Genomic DNA, 25,087 nt, shown 5'->3' on the forward strand with positions numbered 1-25,087 from the left:
CTCTTGACCATCTTGAAGCTCTCTATCAATTGGTTGGGGCCTTCGTCTCTTCCCTGAGAGCCAGCATCCCCCGTCTGCCTCCGACCTGTTGAAATATCCCAGCTGTGCGCCCACTGGATGGGTGGTCTTCATGGGTTTTTCAGTTGCCTTTTATTCTTCCATGGGCAAATCCTCTCCACGTGTCATAGCCACTGCAGATGGCGCCCTGCTATTTCCTCATGTCCCAAGTGCACTGTGGTTTAGAGTGTGAGAGGATTTTTTTTTTTTAAGGAAAAAGAAAAACTAGCCAAAGGCAATATAGGCAGCCTGCGATAGGCTAGAGTAATAATCATCTGAAAGTTTGGGCCTGGCCTTGTTTTGATCTGTTTTCTTGTTTTATTTTCTTCTTTACATTCTATATCCCATTCATACTAATCACAGTCAGTCCTGATTTTTCTTTTTATTTCTGCATTTGTCATAAAATAAAGCAAATTATTCCCGTCTTCAGAAACGATCTAGACTAATTAGTCGTCTCACCCAATAATTAGTTTTTTGTTTCCCTGTCTGTTTTCATGCATTATTGTTAGTTTTTTCCCCTCTTTTTTTAACACCATTACAGATTAAAATGAGCCACATTTGCAGTTGATGGTATCTGTTTTCGGGGGAAGAATGGAGAATTGCAGTACAGAGCGACTTCAAAAGCAGCAATAAACTCAAGGATAAATTAAGGAAATTGAATGAGCCACATTTGGAAGCAGTGTTGAGGCTAATATTCTGTCGCTTAAGGTTAAATTGCAGCCGAGAGAGGTTCCAGAGAATCCGAAATCGGGGAAGCAACTTAACAGGATGCTAGGCGTCCTGTGACTCCAAGGTCTTTTCTCAAATGAAGATTTTGTTGCAGCCATGGACAGTGGCAAAAGGCACTCACCTGCAATTATGTCCTCTTCTCCCCCAGGGCTGACAGATGAAGAGATCGATTTGGCTTTCCAGCAGTCAGGCACGGCTGCCGATGAGCCTGTGTCCTTGGGCCCAGCCACACAGGTGGTTCCTGTCCAGCCCCCTCACCTCATTTCGCAGCCATACAGTAAGTCACCTGCTCAAGCTCCTGCTTTAACCTTGGCTGGGATTCAGGACTCTGGCCAAAGGGTAGTGCTTCACGTCTCTCAGACTCAGCAAACCAGGGGAGACTGGGCGTAGGAGATGGCTCTTGGGTTTTTCTAAAATCCTCTTCTAGACAAACTTTTAAGTGTGTGACAAAGGTTTAAGACACAAGAGACAAGAATAAATGAGTTTTTTGTTTTGTTTCACGTATTTTGGTTTTGAGCAAGAATCTGTAAAAGTATTTACTGGTTCTGTTTTCATTTTCTTATATTAGTGCATTTTGCATGTTGAAGTGTTAGTTGCTCAATAGTGTCTGACTCTTTTTTGACCCCATGGGCTGTAGCTCACCAGGCTCCTCTGTCTATGGGATTTTCCAGGCAAAAACACTGGAATTGGTTGCCATTCCCTTCTCCAGGGAGTCTTCTGGACACAGGGATCGAACCCAGGTCTGCTGCATTGCAGGCAGATTCTTTACCATCTCAGCCACTAGGGAAGCCCATGTTACTGTTTTGCTAATAAGAACATAAACATCTAATTCATGGATACATTCTTGTTTGGTCACTGAAATAATTTGTCTCCTAGTTTTATCTTTTAAAGTTAATATTAGTAGGTTTAAGCTAGCCCTCCCTACCCCACCCCTCTTCTTCCTTCCTTCCTTCCTTGTCCTGGCTATACCACATGTATTTATATAATGGCAGTCTGTGAGAGAATTTCAGATTAAATGTGAAGGTCCTTTTGAATGCAACTTTTAATTGTTACATGAGAACATGACCCATGAGAGCTTTTTGTTGTTGTTAAATGAAAAATGTTTTTAGGAATAAAGATTCTTTAAGCCAGTAATAAATGTACGCTTCCAAAATAGAGGCAGAACCCCATCTTTAAGTCACTTATGAAAAATCTAAAAAGGTTAAAATTGACTCCAAATCAATGGAAAATTGCTCAGTTTTGTGTGAAGACCTCAGCCTTGGATTTGCTGTCTTTCAAAATGCCTCTTCAATAATTGTCTATCTCAGAAGTTTTAATTTTTTCAACACATGCTTTTAAAGTGTTAGATATCCAATTTTAAAATGCACAATTTCAAATGCCAGACTCGTTTTGACCCCCACCACATGACCTGGAACCACCTTTTGGCCCCCACTTTGCCGTCTTTCCCATAGGCAGGGAGGTGCAGTCATCCGTATAGACAGCACAGGGGCCAGGCAGCGGGTTAGAATCTACTTTGTGTGTTACAAGTCTCATTTAGACGTTGCCTTTCCTTTGACTCCTGGATAAGGCTGGGCAGTGAGGCCAGGTGCCAGGAACTCCAGTTGGTCTCATCCTTGGTCGCCTGGTCGCGGCCAGGCCAGAGAGCCAGTGCAGGTGCCGAGCCTCGTCCCGGGGCCTCCGAGCCAGGGGGGTGCCTTCGCCAGCCTGGGACTCCATTCTTCCTGGCTAACGTTCTTGTCGATCCATTGTTTTGCCTTGGGTCACTACACACGCTCCGTGTTTCTTTTAAATCAAAGGCTGAATCTCTGCACTTTTTCTGCAGTTGTGTCCCTGGGCCCAGGGTTTGGTGGGATTCGTTGAGGACGGGTAGTGGCAGCTGGGGTGCAGAATTCTCTAAGATGCACATCTGTTCTGTTCCAGCTGTTCCCTTCGTGACTTAATGCCGAGCCGGTCTCCTGGCTACTTGGTAACTTCTTGCTCAGAACAGATTATTCTGTGAGTCACAGCATTGGCCTAAAACATCATACATTTGCCTACGTTCAGTGGGCACAAAGGGTTAAAATGCGCGCCTCTTTGAGAGGGGCAGAAGAATGGGGGTGGGGGGGGGCATTCAGTCATTTCAATCACTCTCCTGCCCAGATCTCTCTGAGAAAAACCATTGCTCCGTTTAGGTATTTAGGTAGGAATATTTTTAAGAGTCTCCTAGCCCTAAAAATAAAATACATCTTCTTAGAGACAGACTCCTTCCTGCTTTGACACTAGTATAAAAACAATGGTAATGGTAATTTTAAATACCTGGAGTTTTTAGTTGTCAGTGTCGAGCTTCACTCTTCTTGTACCGTTACCCTGCTCCTCTCAGCTCGGGGGGTGACTCTCCCTCTCCACTTCTGTACTTTTGCCAAGAGGTGTCAAAACTACTCCAAAAAAAAAAAAAAGCTTGATTTTGATTAATATAGAGAAACAAGACTTTGCCTGACTGATAATAAAACTGATAAATGACATTTGAATTACTTGTAGCGGTAATTTATTACATAAAATATCTTTTATTTGACATGCGATTAGTTGCTGGAAGCATCACTCAATCTGACTAGTTTAAACATGCTCTAAAATGAACCCCAGTAAAAACCCGGGCTGTCTGCTGTTGGCGTTATGAAATATACTAATCCTGGAGTGAGGGAAAAAAATCTGACTTTAAATATTTAAATGATTAATTGGGTTTATATATTTTTTTTACCTTTCTAACCCCCTTAATTACAAGCAAACTCAGGGGAGTTGCTGAACTAGGTGTGCAATCTGCATGCTTATCACCAAGGCATTGTCTGAGTCCTGGGAGGGATTTATGGCCTCCATTCATGTGTGTTCCTGCCGATTTTACATTTGGACCTTGGGCAGCCTTTCCTTCCCATTTCTTGGCTTTTTAAGGACATTCCATCTCTGAGCCCAAGCCTAGAAAATGGGATTTTTTGGGCTCAGCCCCAAAACGCTCACATCTGGGGGAGGGTGGTTTTTCCAAGACCACCCCTGGGAGCACAGTGCTCACAGATCATCACCTCTTGCCTGCCCTCCCACTTGGTGGCAGATGTCCCACTCGGTTCCTCTTTTGATATCTGTGGTTGACTTTGAGGTGTTAGCAAATGCCAGTGTCAGCAAAGAGAACATGGAGACCCACCAGATTGGGACCAGTTCAGGTCACCAGTGTTTATGAAGCACCTATGGTGAGACTCTCGAGCGTATTTAAAAGGCATTGGGAGACTATTTGAGAGGGAGGTAGTTTGAATATACAAGGAAAATGAAATAATAATATATGTTTCCTGGGAAGGTTGGAAAAGAATATGGAGTTGGTTCTGAGCACAAGTAGAAAGATTTACAGTAGATCACAGACAAGTGCTTCCCCAGTGGCTCGACGGTAAGGAATCTGCCTGCAGTGCAGAAGACACAGGTTTGATCCCAGGTGGGGAAGATCCCCTGGAGAAGGAAATGGCAATTCACTCCAGTATTCTTGCCTGGGAAATCCCATGGACAGAGGCATCTGGGGTCGCAAAGAGTCGGACATGACTGAGGGACTAAACAGCAGCAACAACTGTAAGCTCAGTACAGTGTCACGAGAGATTTAAAACATGATCTTTAAGATTCTTACAGGCTCTCTGAGAGAGATAAGATAAACTCTTAAGAAAAAGATAATAATATAAGACATTGTGATTTAATGCCAAAATTAATTATACAGACAAGAAACTCCACAGGAATGCAGAAAAGAGAAAAATTAATGTGGGCTCGAGAAGTCGGAGAAGGCTTTGTGGAAGTGGTGGGAGGTTGACACTGAGGGGAAGCTTGGTGTCACCTGGTGTGAGAATAAACCGGTGTTGTCAGGGCTTGAAAGGAAGTCGGGATGAGCTCAGAAGTCAGATCAGGATGCGAGGGGAACGCTGACATTCTCTCTTCTTGGTTTGGTTTCTTTTTGTTCAACTTCAAAGCAGGAGTCAGTGTATGTGTCTGTGCAGAGCCTAACAGAGTCCCAAAGGTTAAGTCCTGATAAACGCTTGATTGATTCATTCATTCTAAGCAGACTTTTCTTCTTTCCTCCCAAAGAGACAAGAATCAAGGTAGCTTTGAGATACAGGCACAATCAGTGTAAATTTTATACGATAATAATTTTTCTTAGGCTTAAATATCCTCCCCCCCGCCTACTGTCTTTGATAAACAGTTTAGGCTTTTTTAAAGACTGCCCTACAGCTTCAGTTGTCTCTTCTTAAAATAGGATGTAAATGTCTGAGGTTGGTGAAAGGCTTTGACATTTCATTAGGACTTCTGAGAGAGAAAGTGTGTTCTTCCTCAGGCTGTTTTCCCTCTGGCCTGTTTAGTAACAGAAACTTAGCCTTGATTGTCCTGCGTCCCTGGGCGAGCATTTACTGCCAAATGCCTGCTGTGTGCCAGGTGTTGTGTGGGACCCCAGGGATGGAACAATTGAGGCCTGGCTGGTCACTCCCTCCAGCCCTCATGTCCAGTAGGAAAGGCAGTTAGGGGAACACAGCAGTGCTGTGAGGTCAGCCCAGGTGAGGCTGGTGGGACGGACAAGGTGAAGGGCACGTCAGAGAGTGGGAGGGGCCTAACCGGACCTGGGGCTTGGATGGCTGCCCTGACTAGACAGGACGGACCTGAGCGTCCAAGCTAAAGCGAAGCCACATGGACGTGAACCCGTGTGATGGTCAGAGTGGCTGCACCATGGGATGGGAGTATCAGAAGAGACGACTTGAGAAGAAGGTGACAGCCAGGTCATCACCCTGACGGAGGACAGTCAAAATCACATGGACTTCATACTTGGAAATCCATCGTCTAATTATTCATGAGGCCATATTAACCTTTTGACCGTATAATTCTTAGACTGATATTAAAATTATTTGTACCATCCAAGCAGGTGCTGCATGGGGAATTAGAGAAGACACCCTGGGGTTGTGCTGAATGGGGCAGGTGTAACTCCCTTTCAAATGCCTCCATCCTGACGGGGCCTGGGGTGCCTCTGGCCTCCGTCAGTCCCCGGCTTGCCACCACACGGCCCTGAAACGTTTCCTCACTGCAGATTAAGCTGTGAGTTCCTTGCATTCAGAGGGTTTTGTTTTTGTTTTCAATCTATGGCCCGAGGCTCTGATTTAGCAAGTGTTCTAGAAACACTTGTTAAATGAATAAATGGTGGTAGACATGTGCTTGAGAATTGAAAAGTGCTGGGTGATACCCTCAACTTAAAGTGGGGTGTCGGGTGTGCTGCCCAGGTAGCCAGTCATTGAGGCCTCCTGTGTCCTGTGGGCCCAACAGCTGTGGAAGTAGAGGACAGGCATTGCTAACCCATGCCATCTTGTATGGTGTGAGTGGTAAGAGCTTTTGGGATTTAAGAACAAAGGAAACCCCCAGGTGCTGGTCTCAGGTCAGGCCTTATGGAGGAGACAGGTCCTGGGTGGCACCTAGAAGTGGGGATGGGAGGCAGTGGAAGTGGATCTAGAACAGACTGTAAATGGAAGCGCTATGGACGGCCTCCCTGTTCCCACCAAGAAATAAAAGGGGAGGAATCTGTTTCTCTCTCTTCCATTTCTCTGTCAAGTTTAGCACACAGATTTCACCTTCTATACTACATAAAAGTTACTGGTTTGCTGATAGAGGAGGCATTTCTCTAATTTTGAGGAAACTGTTTTTCTTCTTTTGTCCCTGTGACTGGTTGAAAATAGCAGCTCTTCAAGGGCCAGCACCTGTCTGTTTTCTTTGCTTTGTGTTATGCTTGGTGTGGTGCCTTGTGGGTGCTGAGTAAACACCATGTGTGGTTATTGAAAACCATAAGCATTACCTTAAACTATCGAGTGGAGAAGTCCTCTCCTTAGATTTCTTAGACCACTGACAGAGTGTTTGGTGCTGGAAGTAGCTAGGATCATGGCTGTGCGAACAGTGCAGCCTGTGCTAGTTGTATAAGATTCTGCAACGAATAAGAGTGGTTTAAACAAAACAAAAGCCTCTTTCTCTAAGTAAACATAGGCAGTCGAGGCGGCCGCACTGGCTCTGTGGGCCTCAGGGACCCCGGCAGCGCTCACGCCTGGCGGTCATGTAGCTCGTGCCCCAGTGTGACTGCTGCAGCGCCAGCTGTCCCCTCTGCTCTCCCACAAGCAAGACTGGGCAGACGGAAGGCAAAGGCAAGTCACCTTCTAAGGACACTTCCTGGAAGCCACCCACATGCCTTCCCTCTGGTCCCCATTGGCTGCAAGTCAGCCTTGCAGCCATGCCTTTCTGCATGAAGGCTGAGCAATGCAGTCCTTGTCCTGATGGGCGTGTTCTCAGTGTTCATATCCCAGAGAAAGGTTGAGTTGGAATCAATACTAAGTTCAGGATAATGGTTACTTCTGAGTGGAGAGGAAGACGTGGCTAGTTTCTGTGGTGTTTGGAAAGTTTTAACTGGTTAAGTAGGTGGGTTTAGGATTGTTAATCTTACTATCATGTTTCATAACTTATCTAAATGTTGTATTATTCTTTTATATGTGTCAATACAGAGTACATTTAAAAAGTTGATTTAGAACTCTCACCTCTTGCTTCTTCCTTTGATGTCAGTTGCTTCACTGAGCAGAGAGAGAACTTAGAGCCCACCCTGCTGGGTATTGTTTCAGTCACTGCTGACTTCCTTTAGCTCTCTCTTTTAAAAAGCAAACACCCTCTTCCAACAGCACGAGACAACTCTACTCATGGACATCACCAGATAGTCAATATGAAATCAGGTTGATTATATTCTTTGCAGCTGAAGATGGAGAAACTGTATACAATCAGGAAAAAAGAGACCAGGAGCTGACTGTGGCTCAGATCATGAACTCCTTATTGCAAAATTCAGACTTAAATTGAAGAAAGTAGGGAAAACCATTCAGAGAAGGCAATGGCAACCCACTCCAACCCACTTTTCTTGCCTGGAAAATCCCATGGACGGAGGAGCCTGGTAGGCTGCAGTCCGTGGGGCCGCGAAGAGTCAGACACGACTAAGTGACTTCCCTTTCACTGTTCACTTTCATGCATTGGAGAAGGAAATGGCAACCCATTCCAGTGTTCTTGCCTGGAGAATCCCAGGGATGGGGGAGCCTGGTGGGCTGCCGTCTATGGGGTCGCATAGTCGGACACGACTGAAACGACTTAGCAGCAGCAGCAGGGAAAACCATTAGGCCATTCAGGTGTGACCTAAATCAAATCCCTTACGTTATACAGTGGAAGTGACAAACAGATTCAAGGGATTAGATCTGATAGAGGGCCTGAAAAACTATGGACAGAGGTTTGTAACATTGTACAGAAGGCAGTGATCAAAACCATCCCCAAGAAAAAGAAAGGCAAAATGGTTCTCAGAGGAGGCCTTAACAAATAGCGGAGAAAAGAAGAGAAGCTAAAGACAAGGGAGGAAAGGAAAGATATATCCATCTGAATGCAGAGTTCCAAAGAATAGCAAGGAGAGATAAGAAAGCCTTCCTAAGTGATCAATGCAAAGAAATAGAGGAAAACAATCGAATGAGAAAGACTAGAGATCTCTTCAAGAAAATTAGAGATACCGAGGGAACATTTCATGCAAAGATGGGCACAATAAAGGACTGAAGCGGTGTGGACCTAACAAAAGCAGAAGGTATTAAGAAGAGTTAGCAAGAATATACAAAACTATACAAAAAAAATCTTATTGACTTGTATAACCACGATGGTGTGGCTACCCACCTAGAGTCAGACATCCTGGAGTGTGAAAACACGTGGGCCTTAGGAAGCTTTACTATGAACAAAGCTAGTGGAGGTGATGAAATTCCAGCTGAGCTATTTCAAATCCTAAAAGATGATGCTGTTAAAGTGCTGCACTCGATATGCCAGCAAATTTGGAAAACTCAGCAGTGGCCATAGGCCTGGAAAAGGTCAGTTTTCATTCCAGTCCCAAAGGAGGGCAATGCCAAAGAATGTTCAAACTACTGCACAATTGCACTCATCTCACATGCTACCAGAGTAATGCTCAAAATCCTCCAAACCTGGCTTCAACAGTACATGAACTGAGAACTTCCAGATGTACAAGCTGGATTTGGAAAAGACAGAGGAACCAGAGATCAAATTGCCAACATCCACTGGATCATAGAAAAAACAAGAGAATTCCAGAAAAACATCTACTTCTGCTTTATTGACTACACTAAAGCCTTTGGCTGTGTGGATCACAACAAACTGTGGAAGATTCTTAAATAATTGGGAATACCAGACCACCTTACCTGCCTCTTGAGAAACGTGTATGCAGGTCAAGAAGCAAGTTAGAACCAAACATGGAACAATGGACTGGTTCCAAATTGGGAAAGGAGTATGTCAGGGCTGTATATTGTCACCCTGCTTATTTAACTTATATGCAGAGTACATAATACAAAATGCTGGGCTGGATGAAGCACAAACTGGAATCAAGATTGCTGGGAGAAATATCAGTAACCTCAGATAGGCAAATAACACCATCCTCATGGCAGAAGGTGAAGAGGAACTAAAGAGCCTCTTGATAAAGGTGAAAGAGGAGAGTGAAAAAACTGGCTTAAAACTCAGCATTCAAAGAACTAAGGTCATGTCATCCAGTCCTGTCACTCCCTGGCAAATAGTTGAGGAAACAATGGAAGCAGTGAGAGTCTTTATTTTTGGGGGCTCCAAAACCACTGCAGATAATGACTGCAGCCATGAAATTAGAAGATGCTTGCTCCTTGGAAGAAAAGCAAAGACAAACCTAGACAATATATTAAAAAGCAGAGACATTACTTTGCCAAAAAAGGTCTGTATAGTCAAAGCTGTGGTTTTTCCAGTAGTCTTATATTAGTGTGAGAGTTGGACCATAAAGAAGGCTGATCACTGAAGAATTGTTGCTTTTGAGCTGTGGTGTTGGAGGAGACTCTTGAGAGTCCCTTGGTCTACAAGGAGATCAATCCGTAAGGAAATCAACCATGAATATTCATTGGAAGGACTGATGCTGAAGCTCCAATACTTTGTCCACCTGATGCGAAGGACTGACTCATTGGAAAAGACCATGATGCTGGGAACGATTGACGGCAGGAGGAGAAGGGGACAATAGAGGACTAGATGGTTGGATGGCATCACCAACTCAATGGACATGAATTTGAGCAAGCTCTGGGAGATGGTGAAGGACAGGGAAGTCTGGCATGCTGCATTCCATGGGGTTGCAAAGAGTCGGACACAACTGAGTGACTGAACAATGGCTCTTTTTTTTTTTTTAATTTCTTAACAGACTTTAAAAGACAACTTAATTGAGATATGGGGCTTCCCAGGTGGTGCTAGTGGTAAAGAATCCACCTGCCAATGCAGAGGACGTAAGAGATGCGTTTGACCCCTGGGTCAGGAAGACCCCCTAGAGGAGGTCATGGCAACTCCAGTATTTTTACCTGGAGAATCCCATGGACAGAGGAGCCTAACACGCTATGGTCCATGCAGTAACAACTGAAGCAACTTAGCACACATGGTGAGGTATGTTTTATGTAAAATAATGCACCCATTTTTGTTGTACAGTTTGAGTTTTGACAAGTGTTCACTTTTCTGTGGCTGTCGTGACCACTTTGTGGAGCATTTCTGGTACCCCAGACGATTCCCCGTGACCTGTTCCCAGGCAGCCCATCCTGTCCTGACTCCAGGGGAACCCCTGGTCTGCTCTCTGTTGCTGCCCATTAGACTCCTCTTTCCTAGTTTTGTATGAAGAAAATCATATCTTATGTCTTCTCTCATGTCTGGTTTCTTTCGCTCAGCATCATGTATTTGAGATCCATCTAGATTGTTGAACAGATCAGAAATTCCCTCCTTTATCACAGAGCCATGTCCCGCGTTAAGGACACTCTGTGGTTTGTGTGTCCATTTACCGTTGATGGACTTCAGGCTTTGGACTGTTTTCAGTGTTGAGCTGTTAGGAGTAAAGCTCTTTTAAACATTTGTGTACAAGTCTTCATATGTTTTTGTTTCTCTTGTGTAAATGTCTGGGAGTGGAATTACTAGGTCATAGGTTAAGTGTAAGTTTCACTTTTTAAGAAATTGCCAAACTGTTTCAAAGTGGTTATACTGTTTTTCATTCCCATCTGCAGTGTACAAGAGCCCCTAGTTATTGCATATCCTCACTAACAGCTGATATTTTCCCTCTTTTTAATTTTAGCAACTTTCGTGTGTGTATAGTGGAAACTCATAGTGGTTTGAGTTTACATTTCTGTGAAGACTAACAACGTTGAGCATCTTTTTATATGCTTGTCCATTTACATATCTTTTTTTGTCAAGTGACTGTTCCAATCTTTATCCATTTTAAATTATCTTATTATTGGGTTGGAAGAGTTCTTGTATATTCTGCATTCAAGTTCTTTGTCAGATATATGCATGGTTAGTATTTCCTCCCAGTCTGTGGCTAGCTTTTTCTTTTGCTTTTGCTTTACGTTGCCTTTTGAAAAACAAGAAATTTAAAATGTGATGACATACATCTTTTTTTTCCCCCAACAATTCATGGTTTTTGTGTCCTAGCTATGAAGCCTGTGCTTACCCCAAGGTTAGAAAGATTTTCTCCTGTGTATTCTTCTTGAAGTTTCATTGTTTTCGCTTTTCTGTTGAGATTGTGATTCACTCTCAGTTAATTTTTGTGTGGGTGTAATGTGAAGGTCAAGGTTCATGTTTTCCTGATGGTTATCCTGTTGTGTCACCACCAGAGGTTAAAAACATTGTCCTGTCCCCGTTATGTGTCCCTTTATCAAAATGCAGTTGTTTATGTATTCATTGGTCCGTTTATAGCCTTACTTAAAATTTTCTAAGCTGTTGAGGTATATTTTACAATTACTAAACTCCCATCTCAAGTGTCCAATTCAGTGATTTTAGGAACTTTACGAAGCGATATATATCCGTTTCCGAGCACTTTCACCCCCCAGATAAGCTCCTTTGTGCCCGTTTACTGTTACTGTCACTTCAGCCCCAGGTGACCGCTCACCTGCTTTCCACTGCCGTCAGTTTACCTTTGCCGAACATGGCAGGTAAACAGAGTCAAACAGAGTGTGATCCCTTGTATGTGCCTTCTTTCAGCTGGCGTATTTTTGAGATTCTTCATGTGATAGTGTGTAGCACTGGTTCCATCCTTCCCATTTCTAAACAGTATTCCATTGTACAGCTGGACCACATTTTGTCCATCAGCTCACCAGTTGGTGGGCCTTTAGGCTGTTTGCAGTTTCGGCTACAGGACTCATGATGCTGAGGATGTGTGTGGACGTCCATTCTCATTCCCCCTGAGTGACCATCTAGGAGTATGATTGCTTGGTCATACGGCAGTCTTATGTTTCTGGATTCTTAATTTTTTTTTCCAATCAGCTTCTTTGAAGTATAATTATACACAATATAATTAATCCGTTTCAAGTGTACAGTTTGATGAGTTGTACATACTGTAACTCAATTAACTCATGTAACTGACACTAAGTTTCATGCGAAACTGTAACTAAACGCTAAAATTTCATGTAAATGGGCTCGTATAGCACAGTCTATTGTGTCGTAACATAACACTTTTGAGATTGATCCAGATAATGAATATTTTAGGCTTTGTGAGCTATACCTTTCTGTCACATATACCATTCCCCCCTCATCCTTTAAAAATATGAAAACTGTTCTGAACTCACAGCTGAACAAAAGCACGATGACGTGAGACTTGGCGAGCGTGCCAGGGTTTGCTGACTCCTGACTTCACTGTATGGTTGTTTCACAACTTGTTTATCCATTGACTGTTGATGCCTGTTTGGATTGTTGCCTGTTTAGGGCTATATGAATAATGCGTCCATGACATTCACATGCAAGAAGTCTGTGTGTGCACAGATATTTCCTTTCTTTTAAGTAAATACCTAGGGGTGGAATGCCTTAGTCACATGCTGGGTGTATGCTTAACTTTGTATGATATTGTTAAAACTATTTTCCAAAGTGGTTGTGCCATTCTCCATTCCCATCAGCAAGGTGTGAGAATTTCAGTAGTTCCACATCCTTGTCAACACTTGGTATTCTCAGTTTTTTAAGTTTAGCCATTCTAACATTTAGGTAATAGAATCTCATTATAATTTTGTGTTTCTCTAATGACTGATGATGTCAGGCATATTGTCATGTGCTTAATGGCCATTCATGTCTCTTTTGTGAAGTGTCTATTCCAGTCTACTGCCCAGTCTTTTTTTAAAAAAAATCACCTTGTTTGTCTTTTTTATTATTGAGTTGTAAAAGCTCTTTGTATATTTTAGTTACAGGTCCTTGATCAGATATATGTTTTGCAGATGTTTTCTTCCAGCCTACAGAGATATATTCTTGACAGGGCCTTTTGAAAAGCAAAAGTTAATTTTTCTTTCTTTCTTTTTTTTTTTTTAATTTTTGGCCACACCATGTGGCATACTGGATCTTAGTTCTCAGACCAGGGATCGAACCCCTGCCCCCTGCAGCAGAAATGCAGAGTATGAACCACTTGATGCCAAGGAAGTCCCCAAAAGTTTTTGGGATACCATTTTTATGATATCCGTTTTATCTTTTTCTTTTTCTTTATGGTTCATGCTTTTTGTATTTAAGATATCTTTGTCTACCCCAAGGTTGCGAAGATTTTCTTCTGTTTTTTTCTGTTTTCTTACTGAAGCACTATAGTTTTTGCTTTTGGGTTTAGGTACATGATCTGTTTTGAGTTAACTTTTATGTATGGTGTAAGGAAAGGGTCAGTGTTCATTTTTACCCCTCCTATGGATATCCAGTTGTCCCAGCACAATCGTTGTGAAGATTATTCTTTTCCCATGGAACTACCTTGGCTTCTTTGTCAAAAATCAGTTTACCTTTCAAGTGTGAGTCTGTTTCTGGACTCTTCTAAATTCTTACCGTTTAATTAGAGCTCGTATTTTTAAATCTGTGGGTGAGGTTGCGGATGTGCCTCTCAGTGTCCTTCCTGCCTAAGATGACACTGCTGATAGCGTTACAGCCCAGGAGAAGTGGGAAAGAGCGTCTTTCACAGGATATTCATGCGAAGACAGGCCTTGGATGTCCAGGTGTGACTGCTCTTGAGCTGCTGTAGTGCCCTCAGCCTTTCAGGCTGCCCAGGTGCTTCTGTCGGAGCCGAGCTGCTCCGTTTCTAGTCGCTGTGCTCTGGGTCGGTTTGTCTTTCTGGCCACTGCCAGCCATCCTCAGCTCAGCCTGTGGTGCCGTTCAGCTGGTCATCAGTCTCCCTGTGCCTTTAGCCTGCCAGTCCTTTGCTGTAACAAGCACTGATTTGGCGGACTGGCTTTATTCCAGGACCTCGCTGTGGATGAGCCTGTCTTATCATTTAATTTTCAGGGTGCCTTGCGAGCAGAACTGATGGGATGATTTAAGAAGCTAGATCCACCACTGTGTAGTCCTGGCTCCAGCCTTGGTGAGCCATGGGTTGGGGGTGGGGACCACAGCTAGACTTGCCCAGTGCCTGCCACTGCCCAGCCCTGTGCTCAGGCCACCAGTCTCCCCAGGGACTTGATAGATAGCATCTCCATGTTGTCAGCCAGCACAGCCCTGGATACAGATTGTCTCAGCAAGATAGTTTCATGACAGTTTTCGGCTCTCTTTTGTTGATGCCTCTTTACTGGATCGTGGGATTTCTGTGGTGTCTGTGGGTCTCTGGCTCAGTGGTTTCAAGTTCAACATTGCTGTGTTGTGCGCGTGATTCCTGCCCTGCACGTGTTCTTATTTGATGATGTCTGTTCTCGCCTGCAGGTGACAATCTCTTGGTAGATTGAGATACAGCCAAAGGAGCTGAGTAATATTGGCTTAGGTGGTATTCAGTGAAGGGTTAGGGAGCCTTAGGGTGCAGCCCTTCTGCCCCTGACCCAGCTGCCATACGCTATGGATTCACCCACAACCCGAGCCTCTGGGCAGGCGGGCCCCGGGGACACTGTCTGAGTTCAGGCTAGTTGATGGAGTCCTCGAGAGAGTCGGAAGGCATTGAGTTTCAAAGAGCTCAACCTCTGACCTTGTTGCAGCCTCAGACATGAAGGTGGTCCCGGAAATGCTCAGTTGTGCAGGATGAAAAATGCTGCCACCATCAACTGTCTTCATCCCTGGCAGAGGCCAGCTTGTGAGGTGTTGGTAAAGCCCTGGGCCTCCTGGGCAAGCTGGCAGGTCTCGCTTGTTGGGCGAATGCTGGAGACAGTTAGAATCTGAATGCTAGTAAAAATACCATTGTCCCTGGGTTCTTTAAATACAGCAAAGCTCTCCACCTTCAGTCAAATGGCCTGCACTTGGAAAGAAGAGAAAGCTGTCCTTTGGGAGACCCATCTGGTGGGTGGTGTGGAAGCTTCTTGCCTGCTTGGCCAGGGTCTGCCTTGTGTGTAGTTGGACATCGTGTCAGCCTGGAGGCACTGAAGCTGTTGGAAGAGCTCGTTCATTCCACTTCCCTTACTTCTGAGCTGGAGCAGACGAGCAACTGGCCCTGTGTTCTGCCCTTGACTGTATTTTCTGGACATTTGGGAACATAGTGACAGGAAGCTGTATGTAGCTCCCAGGTGCCCTGGGCTCCCTTGCTGGGGTTCACACTGAGCTTGGGAACGATTGGCCCCAGGGTAGGCAGCGCGAGGGCTGCAGGTGGTCGTGGCTTGGGATGCGGGCCAGTGTGGCATCACGCTACGTGCCTTCTCCCTATCCTGATCTGTACCCTTTGAAAGATGTGCAGCGGAAGAAGAGTTATCTCCTTCTTAGTTTTCCTCTTTTTTCATTTTGCCACAAGACAGGATTGTATCACACATCTCCAAAACGAGTAAAATGGCATTTCAGCTTCTTGTCTTTATAGACTCTCTGAACTTTAGGAAAGATCATTCTGGTCCCTTTTCATTAATAATGAAAACCAGGGGGCAATAAAATGTTCTTAACGCGAGCACGGCAGAAACAAGGAGCAGCGCGGGGGTGAAGGTGCGGCCGACAGGGAGCCACAGGTGTCTCCTGTGCTCCAGGAGGTCGCACTCTCCAGAAGGGGGAGCAGCTGTCAGAGGGGTCCTCATTCTCAGACCCCTGACCCTCCAGCATCTGCTCAGCCTGGGCTCCAGTACCCAGAATGAGAGGCATGCCCTGAGTGTTTGCAGGAAAGAAGAAGGGTGCTGCAGACTTGGGGTTCTGGTCCAGTGCTCAGCCCAGTGCAGCTGTGTTCTTATAAGATGTTTAGTGGGCATTTGAGAAATCACTGGGGATAGAACGTTCTGGACATGTGCCCACTTGGAATACATTCTCTGGGGTTTGGGCAGCACTGATGGATGTTCTGGGGGTGGATTGAAGCCCCATGGAACAGTGACTCTTTTGAAAAGTGGCATGGTTATTCTATCTTCACTATTTCCTCCTAAAAACGAGCTTGCACTGGATTTTGGAACCAAGACACTCAGAACAGAGCAGGCTGGGAAGAGATAGGTGCCTGCATGGAACTCGGAGCTTCTCAAGGTCACGGTGAAAGGTCTGCCTCGATGATCTCAAGAGTTTTCCATTTCACGAGCAGTTGTGGCTTATCTGAGTCGCTCCACATCAGAGGAGGGTGTTCTGTGCTGGTCAGAGCAGGAGAGCGCCCTTCTGGAGACAGTGTGTAGACATGATCCTGAGTGTCACTACTCAACCCTGGAGGGGAGGGGGGAGTCCTGGCTCACCATGACCCAAACCCCTCAGTCCATAAAAGAGTAGATGGGTAAGTGTATGTAAACAGGAAGACACTGCATGCCACAAAAGCAGACCAGAAGCAGAGTCAAAAGAAAAATATACTAGGAAAAATTTTGACAACTTCTGTCACAGAAAAAGGGCTCATTTCCTTGTTGTATAAGAAGGTTCCATGAATTGATGAAGGAAATTAATAAAGAAATGGAGTAGAAAAGTAGGGAGCATACAGTTACCAAAATGGAGATGCAGATGAAAAGATGCTCACTCCTCACTTGTAATAAGATAAATGCAAATTAAAGCTAGAGTGAAGCAGTGTGTTTTATTTTTTTGCTCTAGTATTAGCAGAAATCTATGTGTGTGATTAACCCATTACATTGGGGTGGCTGTGAATGAACTGGTTCAAACCTCAGGGAGCACAGTTAGGCAGGCTGTCTCACAACTGCTGGTGCATGTACCTCTGACCCAGCCTGCCAGGAGTTCACATTTACAGATGGCCTTTTACATGGATGTGAGAGGCTGTGTGTACACGCTTACTGATGGCAGCTTTGAGTGAAACAGGAAGAGACTAGAAATCATCTAAATGTCCATCTGTAGGGAGTTTGTTTAATGGAATATTACGCAGCTTTAGCCAAAAAGAAGAATGAGAGATGGGCAAAGGGGAAAGAAAGTAATGCCTGTATGTGTTGCCTCATGTTTGCATAAGAATTCTTGGCTGGATAAAGACGACACTATGGGCACAGAGGTTTGTGGTGGTGGAGGAAGCCTGTTTGCAGTAGACTGACGTGTGCTGCATGATGTTAGACCACGTGCGTGTGTATGTGCGTGAGTGCTTAGTCGTAGCCAACTCTTTGCGACCCCATGGACTATAGTTCGCCAAGCTTCTCTGTCCATGGAATTCTCCAGCAAGAATACTGGAATGGGTTGCCATTTCCTCCAAAAGGGGTTCTTCCTGAGCCAGGGATCGAACCCAAGTCTCTTGCTTCTCCGGCATTGGCAGGCGGATTGTTTACCACTGAGCCACCTGGGAAGCCCAGACCATGTGCGTGTGTTTCCTATTCAGAAACTGTAAACCAGAGAAGGGAGTTGATTACAGTCTGTGCAGGGGTTGGGCCACATTGATTCCACTCAAGTGGAATCCACAAGCAGGTGGGGGGGGTGGGGGTAGGGCAAGAAGAGCCTCTTCCAGCCTCCTCCATCACTGTCGTCTCTGTCTCCATCTCCTGGGAGCCCCTCTCAGCAGCTCAGGGAGCGGGGAGCTTCTCCCTCATCTCCATGGAGGTCTTTGCCTCTGGGTTCCCCAGTCAGACCGGGTGCCAGCAGCCCCTCCTCCCCACGTGTCCACATCCAGCAGGGGCTTTCAGAACCACTGCCTCCTGCTCTCCTTCAGTTGTGAAGCGCCAGAACGTGGCCAGTACCTGCAGGTCCAGGGAGGCAGGGGATGGCTGGAGCAGACAAAGCCTTCAGCCGGGCCTGGCCACATGTGGGTTCCCGGGAGTGCGGTGGCTCTTCCTCCCTGTCTCCCACAGGCTCCCCCCCCAGTCCCAGGTCCTTGTCATGCACATGTGCCTTGGGTGCATACCTTGAGTCACGTTCCCTGGTGCCGAGGTTGAGTCCACAGACTGGGGGTGTCCTGCACCACCAATGGTTCTGGAGACAGTGGCCCTTGGCCACCCCCCCCACACCCCGTGACTGGTCCCTTGAGAGACGGCCGCTGGGTAGCCTGGACATGCCTGCTCCAATGGACACTCCAGATGGAGCTCATGCTTTCCTGTGCACCTCCCAGAGTCCCCAGGTGTCAGATCAGATTATGGACCTGAAAACACATCGTGAGCAGTTCATGGGAAGGTTGTGGAGTAGAAAACTCTCCTCCCCACTTTGGAGCTAGGACATACTCAGGGGTTGGAGGGGCTTTGTGCTGAAGGGACCACTCCTGTGTGTAGACCAGCTGCCCATGTCTGGATCCCCAAGACCTTCCATCCTGGGCCTGTCCCGCTTGCCTTTGGTGGCCCTGGTGGTGGTCTCTTCCTGCTTTCTCACCTCCACAGCCCCCACCCGCCATAGCTGTTCATGGTGCTCCCCATGTCTTTCTCCCAAAGCACAGAGCCAACCACGTTACTCCCTGATTCAGAGCCGTCAGCGACCCCGCTGCTTGTGAAGCGACGGCCGGGTTCCTTGGATGCGTTCTCTGCTGGGCCCGGCCTTTCCCACCTTTCCCCTCACCACTCCTCCCATCTCCTCTCTGGTCTCTCTTGGCCGGCAATGCCCCCTCCTTGGGAAGGCCCAGGGGCTCCCCCATCTGCTTGAGCACAGGTCAACCCCAGCCTTTGCACTTCCTTGTCCCCCGCCTGGAGCACTGTGCCCCAAGACTCCACAGGTCTCAGCATTGTCCTCCACCGAGGCCCCGCCACCCCCCTCACCTTGTCCTGTCTGTGTTCTCGATCCCTTTCTGGCATCAGCTCATTCAGCCATGTGTGGGCTGCTCCTCTCTCCAGCCTCACTTGAGTGAGACCAGAACAGAACAGGACAGCGGTCTCGCCACCACTACCCGCCGTGCCCTCAGCACACGTTGTGTGCACTGTCGGAACTTCATAAAGCTGAACAGGCAGCGACACAGCCTCTGGCCCCAACTCTCAGGTGGCTCCCAGCTCATGTGGGAGGCATGTGCGCGCGAACAACCCGGGTGCTACAGCACCCTCACTGAATCCTTTATTCCTCGAGCATGGAGCCTGTGCCCAGGTCTTTAGATTGCCTCTGCTGTTCTCCCCCTACCCCCACCTCAGTCCCTTGAGACAGCACCCCACGGCAGGCACAGTACAGTCTAGAGGCCCAGGAGGAGAAGGGAGACAGCCGAGCCCCGTTCTGATGCTCACCCCCAATGTGAGCACAAGACACACCCTGACTGAGACAAGGAGGCTGAGTCCACGCGCTCTTTGCCCCCAGGGGACGCCAGGGCCTTTCCTCCTGACCCCAGCTTTTCTCCTGACCCCAGGCCCTGCGGGCTCCCGGTGGAGAGACTACAGCGCCTTGGCCATCATCATGGCAGGGATCGCGTTCGGCTTTCACCAGCTCTACAAGGTAAGCCGCCCTCCCCGCACCCCTTTGGTGCTGCCCTGAGCGTGGGGACAGCAGTGGGCCTGCACATGGAGGCTGAGTGCCCAGATGAACGTGCTTTCTGGAGGGGCGTCCGGGTCAAGTCCTGGTCCTGCCCCCACCCAGGTGGGTGCGCTCAGGGCCTTCAGACCAGCCTCACCTACAGAATCTCTCCTCCAAGTGCCTGCCTGCTGCACAGGGTGACGGGGCCCATGACGCGGAGCCGTGTCAAGTACTGAGGACGTTTCCCGGCATGCTCTGAGCAGGCTGGACCCTCGTAAGAGACAAAACAATGTGCAGTTAAGACCACGGAGGCTGGAGCCCGGCTGCCAGTGTCACATCCGGGCCCTGCCACTCGGCAGCTGTGTGACCGCAGGCTCGGCGGGCTCACCTGTAAAACGGGACAGTAGGATCTGCCTCAAGAGGGTGTGGTGATGCTCAGAGCAGCTGGGCTCCTCTGGAAAGGACTGTGTTCCCAGCACATTGCAGGCGCACTGTACCCTCTTGTTTCACCTGAGTATTTAACACCAGCTTTGAGAAACTCAGTGTGATCATATTTACTGCCTTTTCCTCCTGTATATTTTGTTGGCTTCCATGTAAATCTAGGGTTTTTCACGGTCTTCATAGTCAGCCCCCAGGACCCCAGAGTTCACTGCTTCCAGCAGAGCTGCAGGCGTGAAGTAACATTTACTTCTTTGACACCAGATCCTGATCAGACACTAGTGACCACGTACTGACTTTGATTTGAAGCAAGCGAGTGTTTTTTAGAAGATGCAGAGCCGGGGTAGGTAAAATAGAGACAGAAGGTAAACTGGTGGCTGGAGGACTTAACCTCTGCCGGTCCTGCAGAGAGAGATTTCTTTCTTTCTGAGGCCACCTGCAACTCCATCCCTCGTTTGGAGATTTAAAAAGAAAAGAATCTGAACTATTGGCTATACTCCCAATATAAAATAAAAAGTCTGGAAAAAAAAGAAAAAGACTCTGAATGAATATCCAGACTCATGCCATACCTTTGTTTGTTTCGCTGTTCCACACATCTTGTGAGGTCTTAGTATCCCAGGGATCAAACCTGTGCCCCCTGTATGGAAGCTTGAAGTCCTAATCAGTGGACCCCCAGGGGATTCCCTCAGGTTGTAACTTTTAGCACATGGAACATGTTTTTGCATTGCTTCCTGGGACTCTTAATTTTTGACTTAAGTGAAGTTGATCTTTTCAGTGTAACAGTTATTCTTGAAGTTGGAAGTTTCCACCTTAGAAATTGGGAAGCAGGATGTGGTGGGTCCCAGGACTGCTCGCTCTGACACAGTGCATCTACTCTCCCTGTGTGCTCAAAGCCTGTCATCTCAGTCCCTAAGTGCGTACAGTCACTAGGAAGGAGAAACGGCTGAGACAGAACTCTCCATTCCTGTCCTGGCTCTGCTGAGCAGGACCCGCTTAGTCACGTGGCTGCCCTCGGGCAGCCTGTGATCTGGTGGAAAGAGAAGGCGTAGCTCCCCTTGGAGCTGAGCAGAGATAGCATCAGTTGTTTCCACCAAGCTCTGATCTTTAGTCTCTGCTTTAAGAAAGAAGAGACAGAAAAGATCAGTCACGATCATGACAAGAGAATTTTAAAAATACCTGCTAAATTAAAAAGCAAAAAAGAGACGTAAGCTCTCATTTTATAAATACCTGAAGATTCAGGCTGGGAATGTGTTCCTTTCCTTGGAATTTTTGATCTTCGAAATGGAGTTTTAGTCCGTTACATGTATAGAATTTCTTGACGTTATACTTAGGAAATTTCCAACCTGGAACATAAGGCTACATTTGATGAGTTTCAGCTAAGTTGTGGGTAATAAACTAACACAGAGGTCGGAAAACACTTTGCAAAATAGGAAGTGCTTCCCTACGTGTCCTAAATGGTGGTCTTCACTCAGGAGTTGCTCTTGAAATGAGCTCTCCCACAAACCCCTGTGAGAGACCCCCTATCCCTCCCCCAGTACACAAGCCTTAATGAAGCAGTTGCTGTCTTTTCCTGTCTGCGCCTCAAATGGAATGAAAACCAGTCTCCTTTGGTCATACTTGCCAGTTACCACCTCTGCAAGGCCCACACCGGGCACCCCTGGTACCACCCAGTAAGACTGGCGACTGGTCTCAGGCCTCTGAGATGGGCGGGCACTGAGTCCTGAGATTGTGGAGTTTGGAGCCCGGATTCTTTCATCCAGCAATCCCAGTGGGCAGCTTGCCGTCCACCTCCACCCTGCACACCTCCGAACTGGCCATCAGTCAGCGGCTGCACCCCACCTGCCTTCTTCCTGAATGTTCCAGGACTCTCATCCTCACCTCGTCTGGGCTCCCCGCGTCCTGGGCCGCTTGTTTGGTTTGCTCCGCAGCACCCCCTTCCTTTTCCCCTTGTGGTCAGTTTCTCCCACTTCTGCCCCTTCCTCCCCCTCTGCCCAGGGTCTCCATTTTGGGAGAATCCAGCTGCATTTAACTCTTACCTGAAGGAAGCCTGTTCACAGGATACAAGACTTTTAGAAAAGACTGGGTGTGACCACCCTGCAGATCTACTGTGGGTTTTGATCTTGTTTCTTCAATAATTTCTAAGTTTTACTCCCTTCTTTCTGAATGGATAATTTGTTCCCTTGGTGCAGGATGTGAAAGCTTCAGAAAAATGTACCGCAAACTTCCCTCCTGCTCCTCTCTGGAAGCCACCAGTGGTACCACTTTCCTGTATAACCTTCTGCAGTTTTATCATACAACTTCTAAAGTAGAATTCTGAGTATTCTTGGCCACAGAAACTCTATATATAGCACCATTTAAAAAACTGAAAGAACACAACAGTGCCCCATCGCAGTTGGTCAGATTGATTTTTTTGTTTCCCCATTCCCTCCTTTTGGTCCTGACTCAGGAGTTTTCATTTGGTTCTACTAGCAGCCTTTCTAACTTTCGGATGTCTTGTTCACTTATGGCGTCGGCCTAGGGTTTCCAAGGCCCAGGGGTGATGGAGAGGAAGTTGGCGGGTAGAATTGGAGAGCTGGTTGGGGAGTCACCCCAGGTACGTACCCATCCCTCACGCACCCCCCACTCCCTGCAGAAGTACCTGCTCCCCCTCATCATGGGCGGCCGGGAGGACCGGAAGCAGCTGGAGCGGATGGAGGCAAGTCTGTCGGAGCTGAGTGGCAGCGTGGCCCAGACAGGTAAAGATTAATGACTCCATCAAGTCACCCCTCAAAGCCTTCTCCGAGCAGCCCCTTCTCTGCCCCCTCCCCTCTCCCCTCCGTCTCCACTTTATGTGGTGACTTCATTTATCTGCTCTGAGAATCTGTTCACATTTGCAAATGAAGCCGCCGTCATTTCGGTTTAATTTGAAATTGCTTGTTTACTGTCGGCGCGGCCTCAATTAATTATGTTTTTACGGAAAGGCTCCCAACCTCAGAATATTAATAAGGGGAATAAAATGACAGCCTTTCTAAGGGCTGTAAAGTTCATTTTTAATTTCTGCTTCCATGAGGTTTTCAGGGGGGTTTTCAGCAATTTTCCCCCTTCTCTCTAAGAATCCCACGCAGGATCAAGAGAGGCTGTAATTACTGTGGCTCCGGGGACCCCGGCCACCTCCTCTGTCATCGACTCCACGGGGCCCACGTTCATTACCCCGTGCCCCACTGGTGGCCCAGATTAGCTGGGACCTGCCGCTCCAGGAGTGGTTTTTCCTCCTATATAAGCTTGTTTACTAGATGGAGGCTCAGAATCTAAAAACTGGGCACAGAGAGAGCTGCCTGTCCCAGACCAGAGTCTGCCCCTAAGGGGTGTGTCTGTGTAGCCCCCGGAAACCCTCCCGGGCCTAGACCCTGCTAGCAAGTCTCCTCGAGGCTGACAGTGGACAGGGAGCTCCAGCAGCCTTGGGGTTGGGTGGGGAGGGCAGGAGAGAGCCATATGGAAACGAGATTGGCAGTTTTTCACCACTTCTGGATCCTGTGGACCTGAGCTGTGTGCCTCCCAGGATTGGAGACTCTGCTTTGAGTTTTACAAGGACACAGTGAGGCCCAGGAGATGAGGCAGGCAGGCAGTCCTGAGGTTGGAAGAGCCGAGCAAATCATAAGCAGATATAATTAGAGGGGAGAGGTTTTGGACGGATATACTGTTGACCATGGACAACTGCACAATAGAAAGATAAAGTAGAAATACTAGAGGTTAGATACAGTGCAGGTAGATTACCCAGAGTGCAGATGAATTATATGGATTGCTGGAGGGCGGGGGGATGTCTGCAGATAAATTAGAGGTAGCGGCTCATAGGTGTGTGGACAGAAGGGGGAATCTTCATGTATCATTAACAGAGATGTGCCTGCTCTCTCCTCCCAGTGACTCAGTTACAGATGACCCTTGCCTCAGTCCAGGAGCTGCTGATTCAGCAGCAGCAGAAAGTCCAGGAGCTGGCCCATGAACTGGCCACAGCCAAGGTACTTGTCCCTGACCCTCCGGCCCCTCCAGGCTCTTCTTGCTCATCCTTGTGCCTAGTTCATTGCGCGTCTGATGCTCTTTTCTGATTCTGGTTACACTGCTCTTGTGGAGAAAGGAGGCGGTCACCAGGCAGGCGATGTGGCATTCAGTGACGAGGGCTGTCCTTTCTGTCTCTGAGGCCCACCCCCCTGACCGTGGCAGCACACACTACAGTTCTGGTGGTAGCTGGTGTAGACACGGGATGGTCTCCACCTACAAGTTAGGTCACAGGCCCCAGCGTTGCCAAGAACAGTGCAGGGAACAGGGTAGGAGAGGGTGCCCAGGCCCTGGGCTAAAATGTGGCTGTTGCCAAGTTCTCTAAACCCTGGTCTTGGGGTCCAGTAACTCCTGGAAGATGCAGACCCACCTAGGATGACCAAGGCGGGTTCATTGCCTCAACTTCCCATATCTGGAACCCCCATGGCAATATCAGATCCTGGGATCGGACTGCCCAGGTTAAAGCTCTGTGCCACGTGCTGGCTGTGTGACCACAGACAAGTCACTTGCCATCTCTGATTCCTCAGTTTCCTTGTCTGTAGAATGGATCTGTAACCCTACCTCCCTCATCGTGTGCACCTGCTGGGAACAGTGCCTGGCTCCTGTCAGCTCCCAGGATCGCAGCTTTTGGTCTGGGCTCTGTGCGTGTGTGTCATGGTCTTCCTGACTCAGCCTGGTTCAGGAGACAGTGGTCCACGGCGTCAGCTGCCCTCTCTTCCTCCAACCCCACCTCCCATGTAGCTTTCTGGCTGCTTCCATGCAATTCTCACCCCAAGGAGAGAGAAGTGGCTTCCTCCAGGAGAGCCCCACCTGAGCATACCGCTCGAGGTCCCTGTGCTCTTGCGAAGAGGGTGCCTGGGAATCCCCTCGTGGGGTGCCTCACCCACGGAGGTGCTGCCTCTGCACATGGGCATGGTTACCAGTGGCCACTGCCAGCCACCACGCACCCTCCCCATGGGCGGCAGTCCATAAAGCAGCCAGGGAGGGGCTGACAGCCCGTGCCCTGCTCCCCTCCATTATCTTTGGGAGCGGCGGCCTGCCAGTGGCCAGAAGCCATTCCGGAAATTGGAAAACTGTTTTCAGATGCTAA

General features: G+C 47.5%; 1 protein-coding gene across 3 annotated transcripts in view; it reads left to right on the plus strand.

Annotated features, from left to right (window-relative positions):
* PEX14 (peroxisomal biogenesis factor 14) overlaps window positions 1-25,087 on the plus strand; it is a 149,042-nt gene that overhangs the window by 111,961 nt on the left and 11,994 nt on the right. For 2 of the 3 annotated variants that reach the window (XM_006076724.4, XM_006076723.4), the window contains exons 4-7: window positions 935-1,063; window positions 19,424-19,509; window positions 22,598-22,700; window positions 23,863-23,960. In XM_006076724.4, the coding sequence (XP_006076786.1) occupies window positions 935-1,063; window positions 19,424-19,509; window positions 22,598-22,700; window positions 23,863-23,960 (416 nt within the window). The remainder of the gene's footprint in view (window positions 1-934; window positions 1,064-19,423; window positions 19,510-22,597; window positions 22,701-23,862; window positions 23,961-25,087) is intronic. The other variant, XM_025285873.3, reaches the window with a different exon arrangement.

Source organism: Bubalus bubalis, chromosome 5 (assembly GCF_019923935.1).
Source record: "Bubalus bubalis isolate 160015118507 breed Murrah chromosome 5, NDDB_SH_1, whole genome shotgun sequence".
In the NCBI taxonomy this organism is placed as follows: Eukaryota; Metazoa; Chordata; class Mammalia; order Artiodactyla; family Bovidae; genus Bubalus; species Bubalus bubalis.